Source organism: Myxocyprinus asiaticus, chromosome 7 (genome assembly GCF_019703515.2).
Source record: "Myxocyprinus asiaticus isolate MX2 ecotype Aquarium Trade chromosome 7, UBuf_Myxa_2, whole genome shotgun sequence".
Taxonomy (NCBI): Eukaryota; Metazoa; Chordata; class Actinopteri; order Cypriniformes; family Catostomidae; genus Myxocyprinus; species Myxocyprinus asiaticus.
Window position 1 is genome coordinate 53,220,656 of NC_059350.1, and position 15,397 is coordinate 53,236,052.

The 15,397-nt window shown below is 35.3% G+C and overlaps 2 protein-coding genes across 6 annotated transcripts in view; one reads left to right on the top strand and one right to left on the bottom strand.

Annotated features, from left to right (window-relative positions):
• LOC127443849 (uncharacterized) overlaps positions 1–15,397 on the top strand; it is a 79,505-nt gene that overhangs the window by 60,004 nt on the left and 4,104 nt on the right. For 3 of the 4 annotated variants that reach the window (XM_051702810.1, XM_051702808.1, XM_051702809.1), the window contains exons 4-8: positions 6,545–6,808; positions 10,034–10,138; positions 11,329–11,370; positions 11,459–11,497; positions 11,806–11,838. In XM_051702810.1, the coding sequence (XP_051558770.1) occupies positions 6,545–6,808; positions 10,034–10,138; positions 11,329–11,370; positions 11,459–11,497; positions 11,806–11,838 (483 nt within the window). Of the gene's footprint in view, positions 1–5,908; positions 6,209–6,544; positions 6,809–10,033; positions 10,139–11,328; positions 11,371–11,458; positions 11,498–11,805; positions 11,839–15,397 lie in introns of all 4 variants that reach the window. The other variant, XM_051702811.1, reaches the window with a different exon arrangement.
• The window catches only part of LOC127443840 (sodium/potassium-transporting ATPase subunit alpha-1-like), a 68,031-nt gene that overhangs the window by 36,589 nt on the left and 16,045 nt on the right, over positions 1–15,397 (bottom strand). The window lies entirely within an intron of this gene.

The following is a 15,397-nucleotide window of genomic DNA, read 5'->3' on the forward strand; positions in this document are numbered from 1 at the left end:
AAAACATGGTTACTTTACTGACTCTTCATCGTTACTGCAATATTACTACGGTAAAACCATGGTGTCTGACAAAAAAACATGGTTACTTTACTGACTATTCATCGTTACTGCAATATTACTACGGTAAAACCATGGTGTCTGACAAAAAAACATGGTTACTTTACTGACTATTCATAGTTACTGCAATATTACTACGGTAAAACCATGGTGTCTGACAAAAAAACATGGTTACTTTACTGACTATTCATAGTTACTGCAATATTACTACGGTAAAACCATGGTGTCTGACAAAAAAACATGGTTACTTTACTGACTATTCATAGTTACTGCAATATTACTACGGTAAAACCATGGTGTCTGACAAAAAAACATGGTTACTTTACTGACTATTCATAGTTACTGCAATATTACTACGGTAAAACCATGGTGTCTGACAAAAAAACATGGTAACTTAACTGACTATTCATAGTTACTGTAATATTACTACGGTAAAACCATGGTGTCTGCCAAAAACATGGTTACTTAACTGACTATTCATAGTTACTGTAATATTACTACGGTAAAACCATGGTGTCTGCCAAAAACATGGTTACTTAACTGACTATTCATAGTTACTGCAATATTACTACGGTAAAACCATGGTGTCTGCCAAAAACATGGTAACTTAACTGACTATTCATAGTAACTGCAATATTACTACGGTAAAACCATGGTGTCTGCCAAAAAACATGGTTAACTTAACTGACTATTCATAGTTACTGCAATATTACTTTGGTAAAACCATGGTGTCTGCCAAAAACATGGTAACTTAACTGACTATTCATAGTTACTGTAATATTACTACGGTAAAACCATGGTGTCTGCCAAAAACATGGTAACTTAACTGACTATTCATAGTTACTGTAATATTACTACGGTAAAACCATGGTGTCTGCCAAAAACATGGTAACTTAACTGACTATTCATAGTTACTGTAATATTACTACGGTAAAACCATGGTGTCTGCCAAAAACATGGTAACTTAACTGACTATTCATAGTTACTGCAATATTACTATGGTTAAACCATGGTGTCTGCCAAAAACATGGTTACTTTACTGACTATTCATAGTTACTGCAATATTACTATGGTAAAACCATGGTGTCTGCCAAAAACATGGTAACTTAACTGACTATTCATAGTTACTGTAATATTACTACGGTAAAACCATGGTGTCTGCCAAAAAACATGGTAACTTAACTGACTATTCATAGTAACTGCAATATTACTACGGTAAAACCATGGTGTCTGCCAAAAACATGGTTACTTAACTGACTATTCATAGTTACTGCAATATTACTATGGTTAAACCATGGTGTCTGCCAAAAACATGGTTACTTTACTGACTATTCATAGTTACTGCAATATTACTATGGTAAAACCATGGTGTCTGCCAAAAAACATGGTTACTTAACTGACTATTCATAGTAACTGCAATATTACTATGGTAAAACCATGGTGTCTGCCAAAAACATGGTAACTTAACTAACTATTCATAGTAACTGCAATATTACTATGGTAAAACCATGGTGTCTGCCATAAAACATGGTAACTTAACTGACTATTCATAGTTACTGCAATATTACTATGGTAAAACCATGGTGTCTGCCAAAAAACATGGTAACTTAACTGACTATTCATAGTTACTGCAATATTACTACGGTAAAACCATGGTGTCTGCCAAAAACATGGTAACTTAACTGACTATTCATAGTAACTGCAATATTACTACGGTAAAACCATGGTGTCTGCCAAAAACATGGTTACTTAACTGACTATTCATAGTTACTGCAATATTACTATGGTTAAACCATGGTGTCTGCCAAAAAACATGGTTACTTAACTGACTATTCATAGTTACTGCAATATTACTATGGTAAAACCATGGTGTCTGCCAAAAACATGGTAACTTAACTGACTATTCATAGTAACTGCAATATTACTATGGTAAAACCATGGTGTCTGCCAAAAAACATGGTAACTTAACTGACTATTCATAGTTACTGCAATATTACTATGGTTAAACCATGGTGTCTGCCAAAAAACATGGTTACTTTACTGACTATTCATAGTTACTGCAATATTACTATGGTTAAACCATGGTGTCTGCCAAAAACATGGTAACTTAACTGACTATTCATAGTTACTGCAATATTACTATGGTTAAACCATGGTGTCTGCCAAAAAACATGGTTACTTTACTGACTATTCATAGTTACTGCAATATTACTACGGTAAAACCATGGTGTCTGCCAAAAACATGGTAACTTAACTGACTATTCAGAGTAACTGCAATATTACTATGGTAAAACCATGGTGTCTGCCAAAAACATGGTTACTTTACTGACTATTCATAGTTACTGCAATATTACTATGGTAAAACCATGGTGTCTGCCAAAAACATGGTAACTTAACTGACTATTCATAGTTACTGTAATATTACTACGGTAAAACCATGGTGTCTGCCAAAAAACATGGTAACTTAACTGACTATTCATAGTTACTGTAATATTACTACGGTAAAACCATGGTGTCTGCCAAAAACATGGTAACTTAACTGACTATTCATAGTAACTGCAATATTACTACGGTAAAACCATGGTGTCTGCCAAAAACATGGTTACTTAACTGACTATTCATAGTTACTGCAATATTACTACGGTTAAACCATGGTGTCTGCCAAAAAACATGGTTACTTAACTGACTATTCATAGTTACTGCAATATTACTATGGTAAAACCATGGTGTCTGCCAAAAACATGGTAACTTAACTTACTATTCATAGTAACTGCAATATTACTATGGTAAAACCATGGTGTCTGCCAAAAAACATGGTAACTTAACTGACTATTCATAGTTACTGCAATATTACTATGGTTAAACCATGGTGTCTGCCAAAAAACATGGTTACTTTACTGACTATTCATAGTTACTGCAATATTACTATGGTTAAACCATGGTGTCTGCCAAAAACATGGTAACTTAACTGACTATTCATAGTTACTGCAATATTACTATGGTTAAACCATGGTGTCTGCCAAAAAACATGGTTACTTTACTGACTATTCATAGTTACTGCAATATTACTACGGTAAAACCATGGTGTCTGCCAAAAACATGGTAACTTAACTGACTATTCATAGTAACTGCAATATTACTATGGTAAAACCATGGTGTCTGCCAAAAAACATGGTAACTTAACTGACTATTCATAGTTACTGCAATATTACTATGGTTAAACCATGGTGTCTGCCAAAAAACATGGTTACTTTATTGACTATTCATAGTTACTGCAATATTACTACGGTAAAACCATGGCGTCTGCCAAAAAACATGGTAACTTAACTGACTATTCATAGTTACTGCAATATTACTACGGTTAAACCATGGTGTCTGCCAAAAAACATGGTTACTTTACTGACTATTCATAGTTACTGCAATATTACTTTGGTAAAACCATGGTGTCTGCCAAAAACATGGTAACTTAACTGACTATTCATAGTTACTGTAATATTACTACGGTAAAACCATGGTGTCTGCCAAAAACATGGTAACTTAACTGACTATTCATAGTTACTGTAATATTACTACGGTAAAACCATGGTGTCTGCCAAAAACATGGTAACTTAACTGACTATTCATAGTTACTGTAATATTACTACGGTAAAACCATGGTGTCTGCCAAAAACATGGTAACTTAACTGACTATTCATAGTTACTGCAATATTACTATGGTTAAACCATGGTGTCTGCCAAAAAACATGGTTACTTTATTGACTATTCATAGTTACTGCAATATTACTACGGTAAAACCATGGCGTCTGCCAAAAAACATGGTAACTTAACTGACTATTCATAGTTACTGCAATATTACTACGGTTAAACCATGGTGTCTGCCAAAAAACATGGTTACTTTACTGACTATTCATAGTTACTGCAATATTACTTTGGTAAAACCATGGTGTCTGCCAAAAACATGGTAACTTAACTGACTATTCATAGTTACTGTAATATTACTACGGTAAAACCATGGTGTCTGCCAAAAACATGGTAACTTAACTGACTATTCATAGTTACTGTAATATTACTACGGTAAAACCATGGTGTCTGCCAAAAACATGGTAACTTAACTGACTATTCATAGTTACTGTAATATTACTACGGTAAAACCATGGTGTCTGCCAAAAACATGGTAACTTAACTGACTATTCATAGTTACTGCAATATTACTATGGTTAAACCATGGTGTCTGCCAAAAACATGGTTACTTTACTGACTATTCATAGTTACTGCAATATTACTATGGTAAAACCATGGTGTCTGCCAAAAACATGGTAACTTAACTGACTATTCATAGTTACTGTAATATTACTACGGTAAAACCATGGTGTCTGCCAAAAAACATGGTAACTTAACTGACTATTCATAGTTACTGTAATATTACTACGGTAAAACCATGGTGTCTGCCAAAAACATGGTAACTTAACTGACTGTTCATAGTAACTGCAATATTACTACGGTAAAACCATGGTGTCTGCCAAAAACATGGTTACTTAACTGACTATTCATAGTTACTGCAATATTACTACGGTTAAACCATGGTGTCTGCCAAAAAACATGGTTACTTAACTGACTATTCATAGTTACTGCAATATTACTATGGTAAAACCATGGTGTCTGCCAAAAACATGGTAACTTAACTGACTATTCATAGTAACTGCAATATTACTATGGTAAAACCATGGTGTCTGCCAAAAAACATGGTAACTTAACTGACTATTCATAGTTACTGCAATATTACTATGGTTAAACCATGGTGTCTGCCAAAAAACATGGTTACTTTACTGACTATTCATAGTTACTGCAATATTACTATGGTTAAACCATGGTGTCTGCCAAAAACATGGTAACTTAACTGACTATTCATAGTTACTGCAATATTACTATGGTTAAACCATGGTGTCTGCCAAAAAACATGGTTACTTTACTGACTATTCATAGTTACTGCAATATTACTACGGTAAAACCATGGTGTCTGCCAAAAACATGGTAACTTAACTGACTATTCGTAGTAACTGCAATATTACTACGGTAAAACCATGGTGTCTGCCAAAAACATGGTAACTTAACTGACTATTCGTAGTAACTGCAATATTACTATGGTAAAACCATGGTGTCTGCCAAAAAACATGGTAACTTAACTGACTATTCATAGTTACTGCAATATTACTATGGTTAAACCATGGTGTCTGCCAAAAAACATGGTTACTTTACTGACTATTCATAGTTACTGCAATATTACTACGGTAAAACCATGGTGTCTGACAAAAAACATGGTAACTTAACTGACTATTCATAGTTACTGCAATATTACTACGGTAAAACCATGGTGTCTGCCAAAAAACATGGTAACTTAACTGACTGTTCATAGTTACTGCAATATTACTACGGTAAAACCATGGTGTCTGCCAAAAAACATGGTTACTTTACTGACTGTTCATAGTTACTGCAATATTACTATGGTAAAACCATGGTGTCTGCCAAAAAACATGGTTACTTTACTGACTGTTCATAGTTACTGTAATATTACTATGGTAAAACCATGGTGTCTGCCAAAAAAACGGTCATGCAAGAAATTGCAAAGTTCAAGCTTGGTGAACTCTGTACATGAATAACTACATGGTACTTTAAAACATGGCCGGTACTATGATGAGATCTTTGGGGATGCATTTTGACCTTTAGGGTGGGCAATAGGTTCTCTCGTTTCACCATCGGACCGTGGTGGGAGCGTCAGAATTTACTGGGGGGCACAAGAAAGATTTTTGATTTGCTTATTGAATGTTCACTAACATATTCTCTTTATTCACAGGTCAAGATGAGAAGAAAGCAGTGGGTGGTGATATTACATTTTATCCGGAGAGTATTTCTTCTCCTACCAAAAGCATCATATGGAAACACAGAGACACTGCTGGAACTGTTGTCAAGGCGATTGAATGGAACAATGAGGATGGTGTTGAAGTTCTGAATCCTAAATTTAAAGGCATCACAACTCTCAATCTAACCAGTGGAGGAGTCACTATAACCAATTTAAAGTTTGAGCATACTGGAGTTTATTCCATTGAGATCAACAGTAAAGAGCAAGCAAAAAAATTCCCCTTGACTGTTATAGGTGAGTGAATGTAGATTATTTGTATATATGTTTCCCTCAAAAAGATGCCACATTTAACTAATAATAGTCTGTGACATATACTGGTATGTATCATAGAATAAAATGGTAATAAGATTAATAGTTTCTTGATCTACACAAACCAAAAAGTACCATGGTACTACCATGTTTTTTGGACATGTACCACAGTATGGTAATCATTCGATGTGAAGGCACAGCTATATGATACTGCCATCATAATGTTATGTTAGGGTAGTGAAATCATTTTTGACTTCATTATGTTGTTGTAGTCTTGTTGGATTGTACTCTTATACATTTTTTAAATGGTGTCTTTTACAGAGCGTGTCCCCAAACCAAAGATAAGAAGAGAGCCCACAGGTAATCGTGATGTCATGTATTTAATATGTGAGGGTGATGCAAGAATCATCTGGAAGAATTCTACTGGAGAGACACTGAGCGGCACACCCATTTCCGGTCCTCCAAAAGGAGAGTCCTTAACAGTTAAAAATACTCATAACCGAGACAATTACTACACCTGCACACTCAAGAACGAAGTGAGTGAGGAGACCAGTGATCCAGACTATGAGAAAGATCTGTTTGCTGGTAAGACATGATTTACTCTAGAGATGATAGTTTGTGGATTTTTATTAGAGGTTAATAAAGTTACTTTCTGTTGAAAAGTTTTCATGTATTCATGTTAGGGCTGAAACGATTAGTCGGCATTAAAAATTGTAGACGATCCCATTCATTTAATGTCATTTAACGCAATTTGAGTGTGACGAGGAGGAGGGCATGGCCGGGCTGTGAGGGTGCACGGCCGGCACTGAGTCAGATGATCAGCGAGAGAGTGAGATAAAAGGGAGCCAGAGACGCCAGTTAGAGAGAGAGAGAGAGAGAGAGAGAGAGAGAGAGAGAGACGAATGCGGCCGCACTGCATGTGTGTGTGTGTTTGTTTATGTTTGTTTAATGTTGAGTTTTACATTAATCTTTATGTTGACTGTTCAGCCGGTTCCCTCCTCCTTCTTGCCCATCCTTGAACTGTTACAGTGGCCGAAACCCGGGAAGGAGGAGGCGGGAACCGGCTGAACAGTCAACATAAAGTTTAATGTAAAACTCAACATAAAACAAACCGAAACAAACACACACACATGCAGCGCTGGCTGTGCACCCTCACGTCTCGGCCACTCCCTTCTCCTCGTCACAATGAGTCCTGTGAAAGGCAGAGCGATAGAGTCTGCTGATAAACCCTCTCACACGGATACACTCGTCCCTCGTGCGCGTTTGCTGCAGCTAGATTATAATATGATGGCTCACGATGTATTGAATCATGTTTCACGGTTTGTATCTTATCGTAAAGAAAATATGTGATACGCAGCTCTATTAAGAGAGTTTGTTTTTTGTGAATTAAAGATGGATAGAAGTGAACAAAAAGGTGAGAGAGGGTAGTCTTAGACCATTATGCAATGCAAAAAAAAATAAATATGTTTTTTGATTTGTCTTTTTTGGTTCGTTTCCAATATAAATATCTAAAACATCTTGTATGTTTCTTCTCATTTTAAATGGAAAACAAGACAAAAATGCTTGATAACTATAAGATTTCTTTGCAATTAATTTTTTAATGAATTAAATGAGTTTTTTTTTTGTAATTCAATGAATGTTATTTAGAGGTATTTTTAAAAGATGATTTTGCCCTCTATATTGTTAGCAAGCACGTTTAATACAACATTTTAGGTCAGGGCACAAGCTGAATAATTGGTTAAGCGCTAATGATTAATCGTTGCAATAATCGCGAATAGTCGAATAATCACTCTAATAATCATTAGATTAGTCGATTATCAAAATAATCGTTAGTTGCAGCCTTATATATCATAAAAAAATATTAAACTGCCAATAACTTTAGCCAGGCACGTTAATACCGTGATACTGTAATAGCGCGGTATTTTTGTAAAGTTTAACGTACCGTGAACATTTCATACCATTACACCCCTAGTCTGATGGTAGTTTTCATTAAGAAGTACCCAAATTCGTAGGCTATAGAAACGTGTGAGAATGTGTATTCATCAGCCTGTTACATGTCCGACATGATCACACAGGCTCATTGACCCAAGTGTAAACTTTTGTGGTGTGACGTCAGAGTAATTTCATCTTTATTTTCTGGCGGAAGAATGGCGTTTAATAATTTTATTACATTTGAATGCATTTGATTCCTTAATATTTTAATATGTGGTGACCACTTTATAAAACCAATTAGGCACTCGAGGCTGTGCCATATTGTGAATATAGTCACAGCTGAAGGGGTTTCAGGCCTAACAACGCCCTTCAGCCATGACTATATTCATAATATAGTACAACCTCTTATGCCTTATTGCTTAAATATAAAATTTGGGGTCCTGTTGGGTCCTTTTAATAAATAAATGAATTCATGTAAGATTTTTCCTACTTATGTGCAAGCTCTATTTTTAAGTTATATAAAGATGAAATAAAACATTTTATTAATTAAAAACTGGTTCTGCATATGCATTATCGGACATGTAAACATACAAATAATCAGTACAGTATCGGTTGTAAAAAATCAGTATTGGTCGATCTCTGTTTAAAACTACCAGTCGACCAGTCGGTGCATTGTCTGAGCTATTAGTCGATTAGTCAGTGTTAAGGAACCCATGTATAAGGCTGCATTATGTCCATGTTACCCAATCAGACGTGTTTCATGGGGATGTTGAAAAGATAAATAGGCTAAATAATTATCTCTAACCTGTTATCCCAGAAAACATTTAAAATAAGAAACTCGAAAATCTCCAATACAGAGCGCCACAAAACCGTTTATGCACATCCCGGATGCAGAATGACCCGCTTCAATGTAACCGGAGCGTTTGAATTCACCCAGGGCAATCCACATTTAGAAGTGCACAGCTGTTAGATTATAAATATCGCGAGGGCGCAACATGTGGTTCACGGCATTTGACGTCCGACAATAAACAAGCAGCACTTTGATGTCTGTAGCAGCGGTAAATTAAATGACTAAACATAAAGCATTAAAGAGACTAAACTTCCCAAAGAGAAAACCTGTTCTTGTGGAACTCTGCACAAATTTAGCTTCCTATATTGATCTATCAATCATTGTATGAGCATTAAGCTAAATTCATACTTTTTTTTAAATACATAAAAAATAAATTTTTCATGACGGAATTTCGTTTCTAGGACTCACGGTTCAAAAGTTATTAACATAAACGTGAGTGCAAATTTGGGCAGTTGGTGGCGCTAGAGGGTTTGAGGTAGAGATGCCAAATTTGCTGTGGTAACACATCCGACTGTCCTCTATCTGTGTGCCAAATTTTATAACTTTCCCGCAAGCGGTTCTATGGGCTGCCATAGACTCGAGCGGAATAATAATATTAATAAGAACACTAATGAAAACAATAGGGGTCTTTGCCCCTTTGGGGTTTGACCCCTAATAATAATATATTTATTTATTTATTTATTTAAGCAATATCTTCGTATCTTTTATTTAAGCTGAATTTTACTGTTACTGAATTTAAAGTGACACATTTACTGAACTGCAAGTCTTTACATCACTCGTATCCAAAGGAAATCACCTTGTACACTTGTTGTTCATATATATATATATATATATATATATATTAAATAAAGATATGCATTTGCATTCAAAGAACTTTTTTAATATTCACTTATTTTAAATGCTAACTTTAATTTAACCAGAATATATCCTTGTGTTGTCATTGAATTGGGAAGTTGAACACTTTATTGGAATGTTTGTTCCAGTATTTAAGTTTTTGTCTAAGACTAATGTGTTTTTATCTTCATTAGGTCCCACTCCCCATATTGGTTTAATTTTGGGAATAGTTTTTGGTCTTATTTTCGTTGGAACAGCCTTGCCATCTCTGGTGTATATATTTCACAAGAAGTTTCATGGTAGGTTAAGCAATGATTTCTGTATTTCTCTTTTTCAAAACCACAAAACATTTTTATGTGTTTATTAGTGATTATTTCTGGTTTAAACATAGGAAAATGGCGCTTCTTTATCTTCCCTTGTTTTACCTGGTTGTATTGTAGTCAAATCGCCTTAATGGAAAATTGTCACAAAATGAACAGTGAAACAGTACAATTAGGGATGCACGATATATCGGCGGCTGATATATTATTGGCCGATAACCTGCAAAATCTGAATATTATTATCGAGCCAAGTTTACGTCGCTCTGTGTGGATTATTTCAACATCTCTGCACCTGGTTACGTTGAAATTCGAGACTTTCTGCTGTGAGTAACAACGTGCCATTTCCCATATTCTGTTTATGTTTCATGATGCAATAAATGAAAATACGACAAATTTTTTGATTAAAACAAGCCCAAAAACAACCAAACACAGTTCATAGATCTTGAAAAAAGTTTCACAGAGTGACTTGAGATGAGACTTTTCTAATGTTATGACTCATGACAATTCGATCTCTATAATGTTACTTATTCTCATTATGATTGTTGTTTTCACATTTCATATGTAATACAGAATAAAGAATGAGCGCTGTACAAGCGTCTGTGAAACACAAACCACCGCTGAACACACAGTCCGTCTGCTATCATAAATATTACACCATGTATACAGAGTTTAGGGTTTGTATTCATTACGTGCAGTTTATCACGTCATTTTGGTTTCATACATTATTACAGCTGTTTGAAGTTCATTATTATCTCTCTGTTATCGAGTCATTAGGGTTACCGTAAACACTCGTTCAATTTATTCAAGTGTATTTTCATTTATTTCTCATTTCAATCAGCATACATTTGATTTATAGGCACATTTCTGGTTCATGTTACATCAGCCGAACATTAAATAGCAGCAAGTCCAAATGCCAAGCTTTTACATAACACATATTTTTCAAATGAGAAGCTTTTAATGAATCAGCTAGCAGATCCAGGTTAAAGGATTAAAAATGAAAACTTTTTTTTTTAATTATCAAGTATCGGTATGGGCCACAATGAGCTGTGAATTATTGGTATCGGCCGAGAAATTCCATATCTGTGCATCCTTAATTACAATGCAGAAGGATCTCTATTGGTCATTTAAAAAAGTGATACATTTATAATTTCATGATTTTCCTTCACCAGATTCTGTTCAACAATCCTGTGGAAGTACACTAGTCTTGGGGGGTAAGTTTGTGCTTGTTTTGTCAATTAATCGACAAGTTGCAAACTTTGTTGAAGGGTATTTTTATTTGAAGCAAATTTCTCTCTTCAGGAGTTTTGAGCTGTCTGGATAGTTGCCGAAAAAAGATAGGTATGTGGCTTTCTTTGTCTGTTTATCATTAGCCATAAACACTACTTATTATATATAGTATTAAATAATGTTAGCCATTTCCTAAAATGTCTGTGGATGTCACTGTTATTTCCAACAGACAGTTTATTAAAAAATGATCTATTGTTAGAGATGCAGATGGGACCTCTTGGATAGTTCCTTGTAGAAGTGTCTGAAAATAATTTAAAAGGAACTATTTGTCTACGAATGCTTCCATTTAATGCAGATGTGTAATAAAGGATTGTATTTTAGTGGATGGCTAATTGTTTCTTATGTGGTTGATTATCAAGGAGCAGGGAAATATACCAATCCCAACGATCCAGGTAAGTTGATAAAAGTTCTGACTATAACAATGCAAGACTGCAATGGGAGGTGGGGTAATATAATAATTATTAGTGCTTTTTTGTGATATTAATCATGTCCAAATTGAACATGTCTGTAATTTTCCTCAACTTTAGGTCATTTACGTGTCACAGCAATGCTTAAATGCAGTAGATTGACCTATGTCGACAGGCATAGGTGTGAATTGATGATAAACATTTCAGATGTCTGGGCCCATATTCACAAAGAGTTCTCCAAAGAGTTCCTAGCTACGAATTTTTGTTTTAAACCTATTCACAAAACTGCTAAGAGCAAGTTTTACTAAGGAAATCTTAAGATGAGAGACCTCGTTGCTATGGATGATGTCACGTTTTATGAGCGCTCTCGTTTAAATTGCCCACAATGATTGGTAGACAGCGAAGACAGACAACAATATATATACAGTATATAGAAAGATATATAGATAGATTTTTAAATTTTTTTTGGTTGATGAACATTTCTTCATTCTTCATGCAATGCACCGGTATCCCAGCGATGGCTGTGAATGCCCCCTTTTTTTCACATCCACAGGAAAAAAATACACTATGAATTGTCGGATAATATCTTGAGGGTATATACATAAAGTTTGGCATATGTAGTTCGATAGATGATTCTGCTGACGAATAAGAGATATTCCGAATTCATCCGCACTGCACAGTTTAGTTTTAATGTGGCCAGGGAGCGCAGAGTTGTCAAAACCTTTATTTCTGGTGATATTGGGTTGTTTCTATTCATGGGAGAGGTAACTGCATCTCGAAGTTTACAATAATGAAAATAATCTAGCGATTCAGGCGATACCATGGTCAATGTCCACATTATAATATTTATAATATTATAATATATTACTAAAATACATCGACTCATTTGTTATTCAGGCGATTACTTTTTAAATGGTCAATGTCATAATAATATTGTATTATATTGTTTTTAATGTGGATTGACGACATTAGACATGATCATTTGAGTCACTCTTAGGGAGTTAGAAGTACTCAGGACGACTTCTAAGCTGTCGTGGGTTTAGGAGCTACTTTTAGCATTAAAGAAATAGTTCACCCATAAATGAAAATTCTCTCATTATTCACTTACCCTGATGCCATCCCAGATGTGTATGATTGTCTTTCTTCAGCAGAACACAAATGAAGATTTCTAGAAGAAGATAGAGCTCTGTCCGGTCCTTATAATGGATGTACACGGGGGCCAGCACTTTGATGGTCCAAAAGTCATATTTAGGCAGCATAAAAGTAATCCACATGACTCCAGTCGATCAATAAATGTCTTCTGAACTGTATCGATAGGTTTATGATGCTGTTAGAAATGGCCGAACTCTCACGTGACTTTCGTTCTTCTGTTATAAATAAGCTGCTGGCAGGAAGTGCTTTTTAAAAGTTAATAACATTTTCAATTATTGATTTATTTTTTACACAAACCTATCGATCAGCAGAACTAAAGTGAAGATTTTTATAAGCACATTTCAGCTCTTTTTGTTCATACAATTGAAGTAAACAGGTGCCATCAGGCTGCTGGCTATCTGACTAGCAACTAATGATTATTTTGATAATCGATTAATCTAACGATTATTAGAATGATTATTCGGCGATTATTGCAACGATTAATCATTAGCTCTTAACCGATTCTTCAGCTTGTTCTCTGACTTAAAAGGTTGTATTAAATGTGCTTACTAACAATAAAAAGGACAAAATCATCTTTAAAAATGCCTCTAAATGATATTCACTGATTAAAGGGAAAAAATACTTTTTATTAAGTTTAATTCAGTAAAGAAATTCACTACAAAAAATCCTATTTTTATCAAGTGTTTCGACAAAGTGTGCATCAGCCGGATGCAGTTTCAATCCTTCCTGTTTAGATTGGGACATTCGTGCAACTCATAGAAGAGGCGCTGACCGCACATAGAAATGCCATTTTCGGAGTTTGTACAGTTGTGGCCAAAAATATTGGCACCCTTGGTAAATATGAGCAAAAAAGGCTGTGAAAATGTTTTTGCATTGTTTGTCCTTTTGATTTTATTGCAGTAAAACAATTGAAACTGGGGAAAAAAATCTCATTATTAAATAAATATTTTTCTCCAAAGCCATAATTATTGGCACCCTTTTATTCAATACTTTTTGCAGCCTCCTTTTACCAAGATAACAGCTCTGAGTCTTCTCATATAATGCCTGATGAGGTTGGAGAACACATGGCAAGGGATCTGAGACCATTCCTCCATACAGGACCTCTACAGATCCTTCAAATTCAGAGGTCCATGTTGGTGGACTCTCCTCTTCAGTTCACCCCACAAATTTACTATGGGATTCAGGTCAGGGGACTGGGATGACCATGGCAGAACCTTGATTTTGTGAATTCAGTGAATCATTTTTGTGTTGATTTTGATGTTTGTTTTGGATCATTTTCCTGCTGGAAGATCCAACCAGGACCCATTTTAAGCTTTCTGGCAGATGCAGCCAGATTTTGATTTTTTATCTGTTGGTATTTGATAGAGTCTGTGATGCCAAGTATCTGAACAAGATGTCCAGGACCTCTGGCAGAAAAACAGCCCCACGACATTAAAGATCCGGCACCACATTTAACCGTGGGCATTGGGTACTTCTTCATCTCTGTGTGCACCAAACCCATCTCTGGTGTTTGCTGCCAAAAAGCTCTTTTTTTGTTTCATCTGACCAAAGAACCCTGTCCCATTTGAAGTTCCAGTAGAGTCTGGCAAACTGAAGATGCTTGAGTTTGTTGATGGATGAAAGCAGAGGCTTTTTTTCTTAAAACCCTCCCAAACAACTTGTGGTAATGTAGGTGGTGTTTGATAATTTTTTTTGAGACTTTGTGACCCCAAGACCCAACTCATTTGTGCTATTCTTCAGCTGTGATCCTTGGAGATTCTTTGACCACTTGAACCATCCTCCTCACTGTGCGTGGAGACAATATAGACACACGTCCTCTTCCAGACTGATTCTTAAGATCTCCAGTTGATTGGAACTTGTTAATTATTGCCCTGATGGTGGAAATGGGCATTTTCAATGCTTTGGCTATTTTCTTATAGTCTCTTCCCATTATGTGGAGCTCAACAACCTTTTGCCGCACATCAGAACTATATTATTTAGTCTAACCCACTGTGATAGATGATTAAGGGAATTTGGCTTGTGTGTTACCTCATAATTAATACCCCTTTGAAACAGGAAGTCATGGCTGAACAATTTCATGTTCCTAGTCACCCAGGTGCACTAAAAATATAAAATATGAATGGTAATATACTTCAGATATATTTGACTTATTATTTAATATGTTTATTTAATAATGATATTTCCCCTCATTCAGTTGTTTTACTTTAATTAAAGGTTAGATTTTTTTGAATTTTTTGAATGAAATATCAAAGGATAAACAATGCAGATTTTTTTTTTCACTGCCTTCTTTGCTCATATTTACCAAGGGTGCCAATATTTTTGGCCACAACCGTAGATATTTACATGACCTGCTTCCGTAACTTTGTTCTCTCCGTGTAATTTTTGTGCTGTC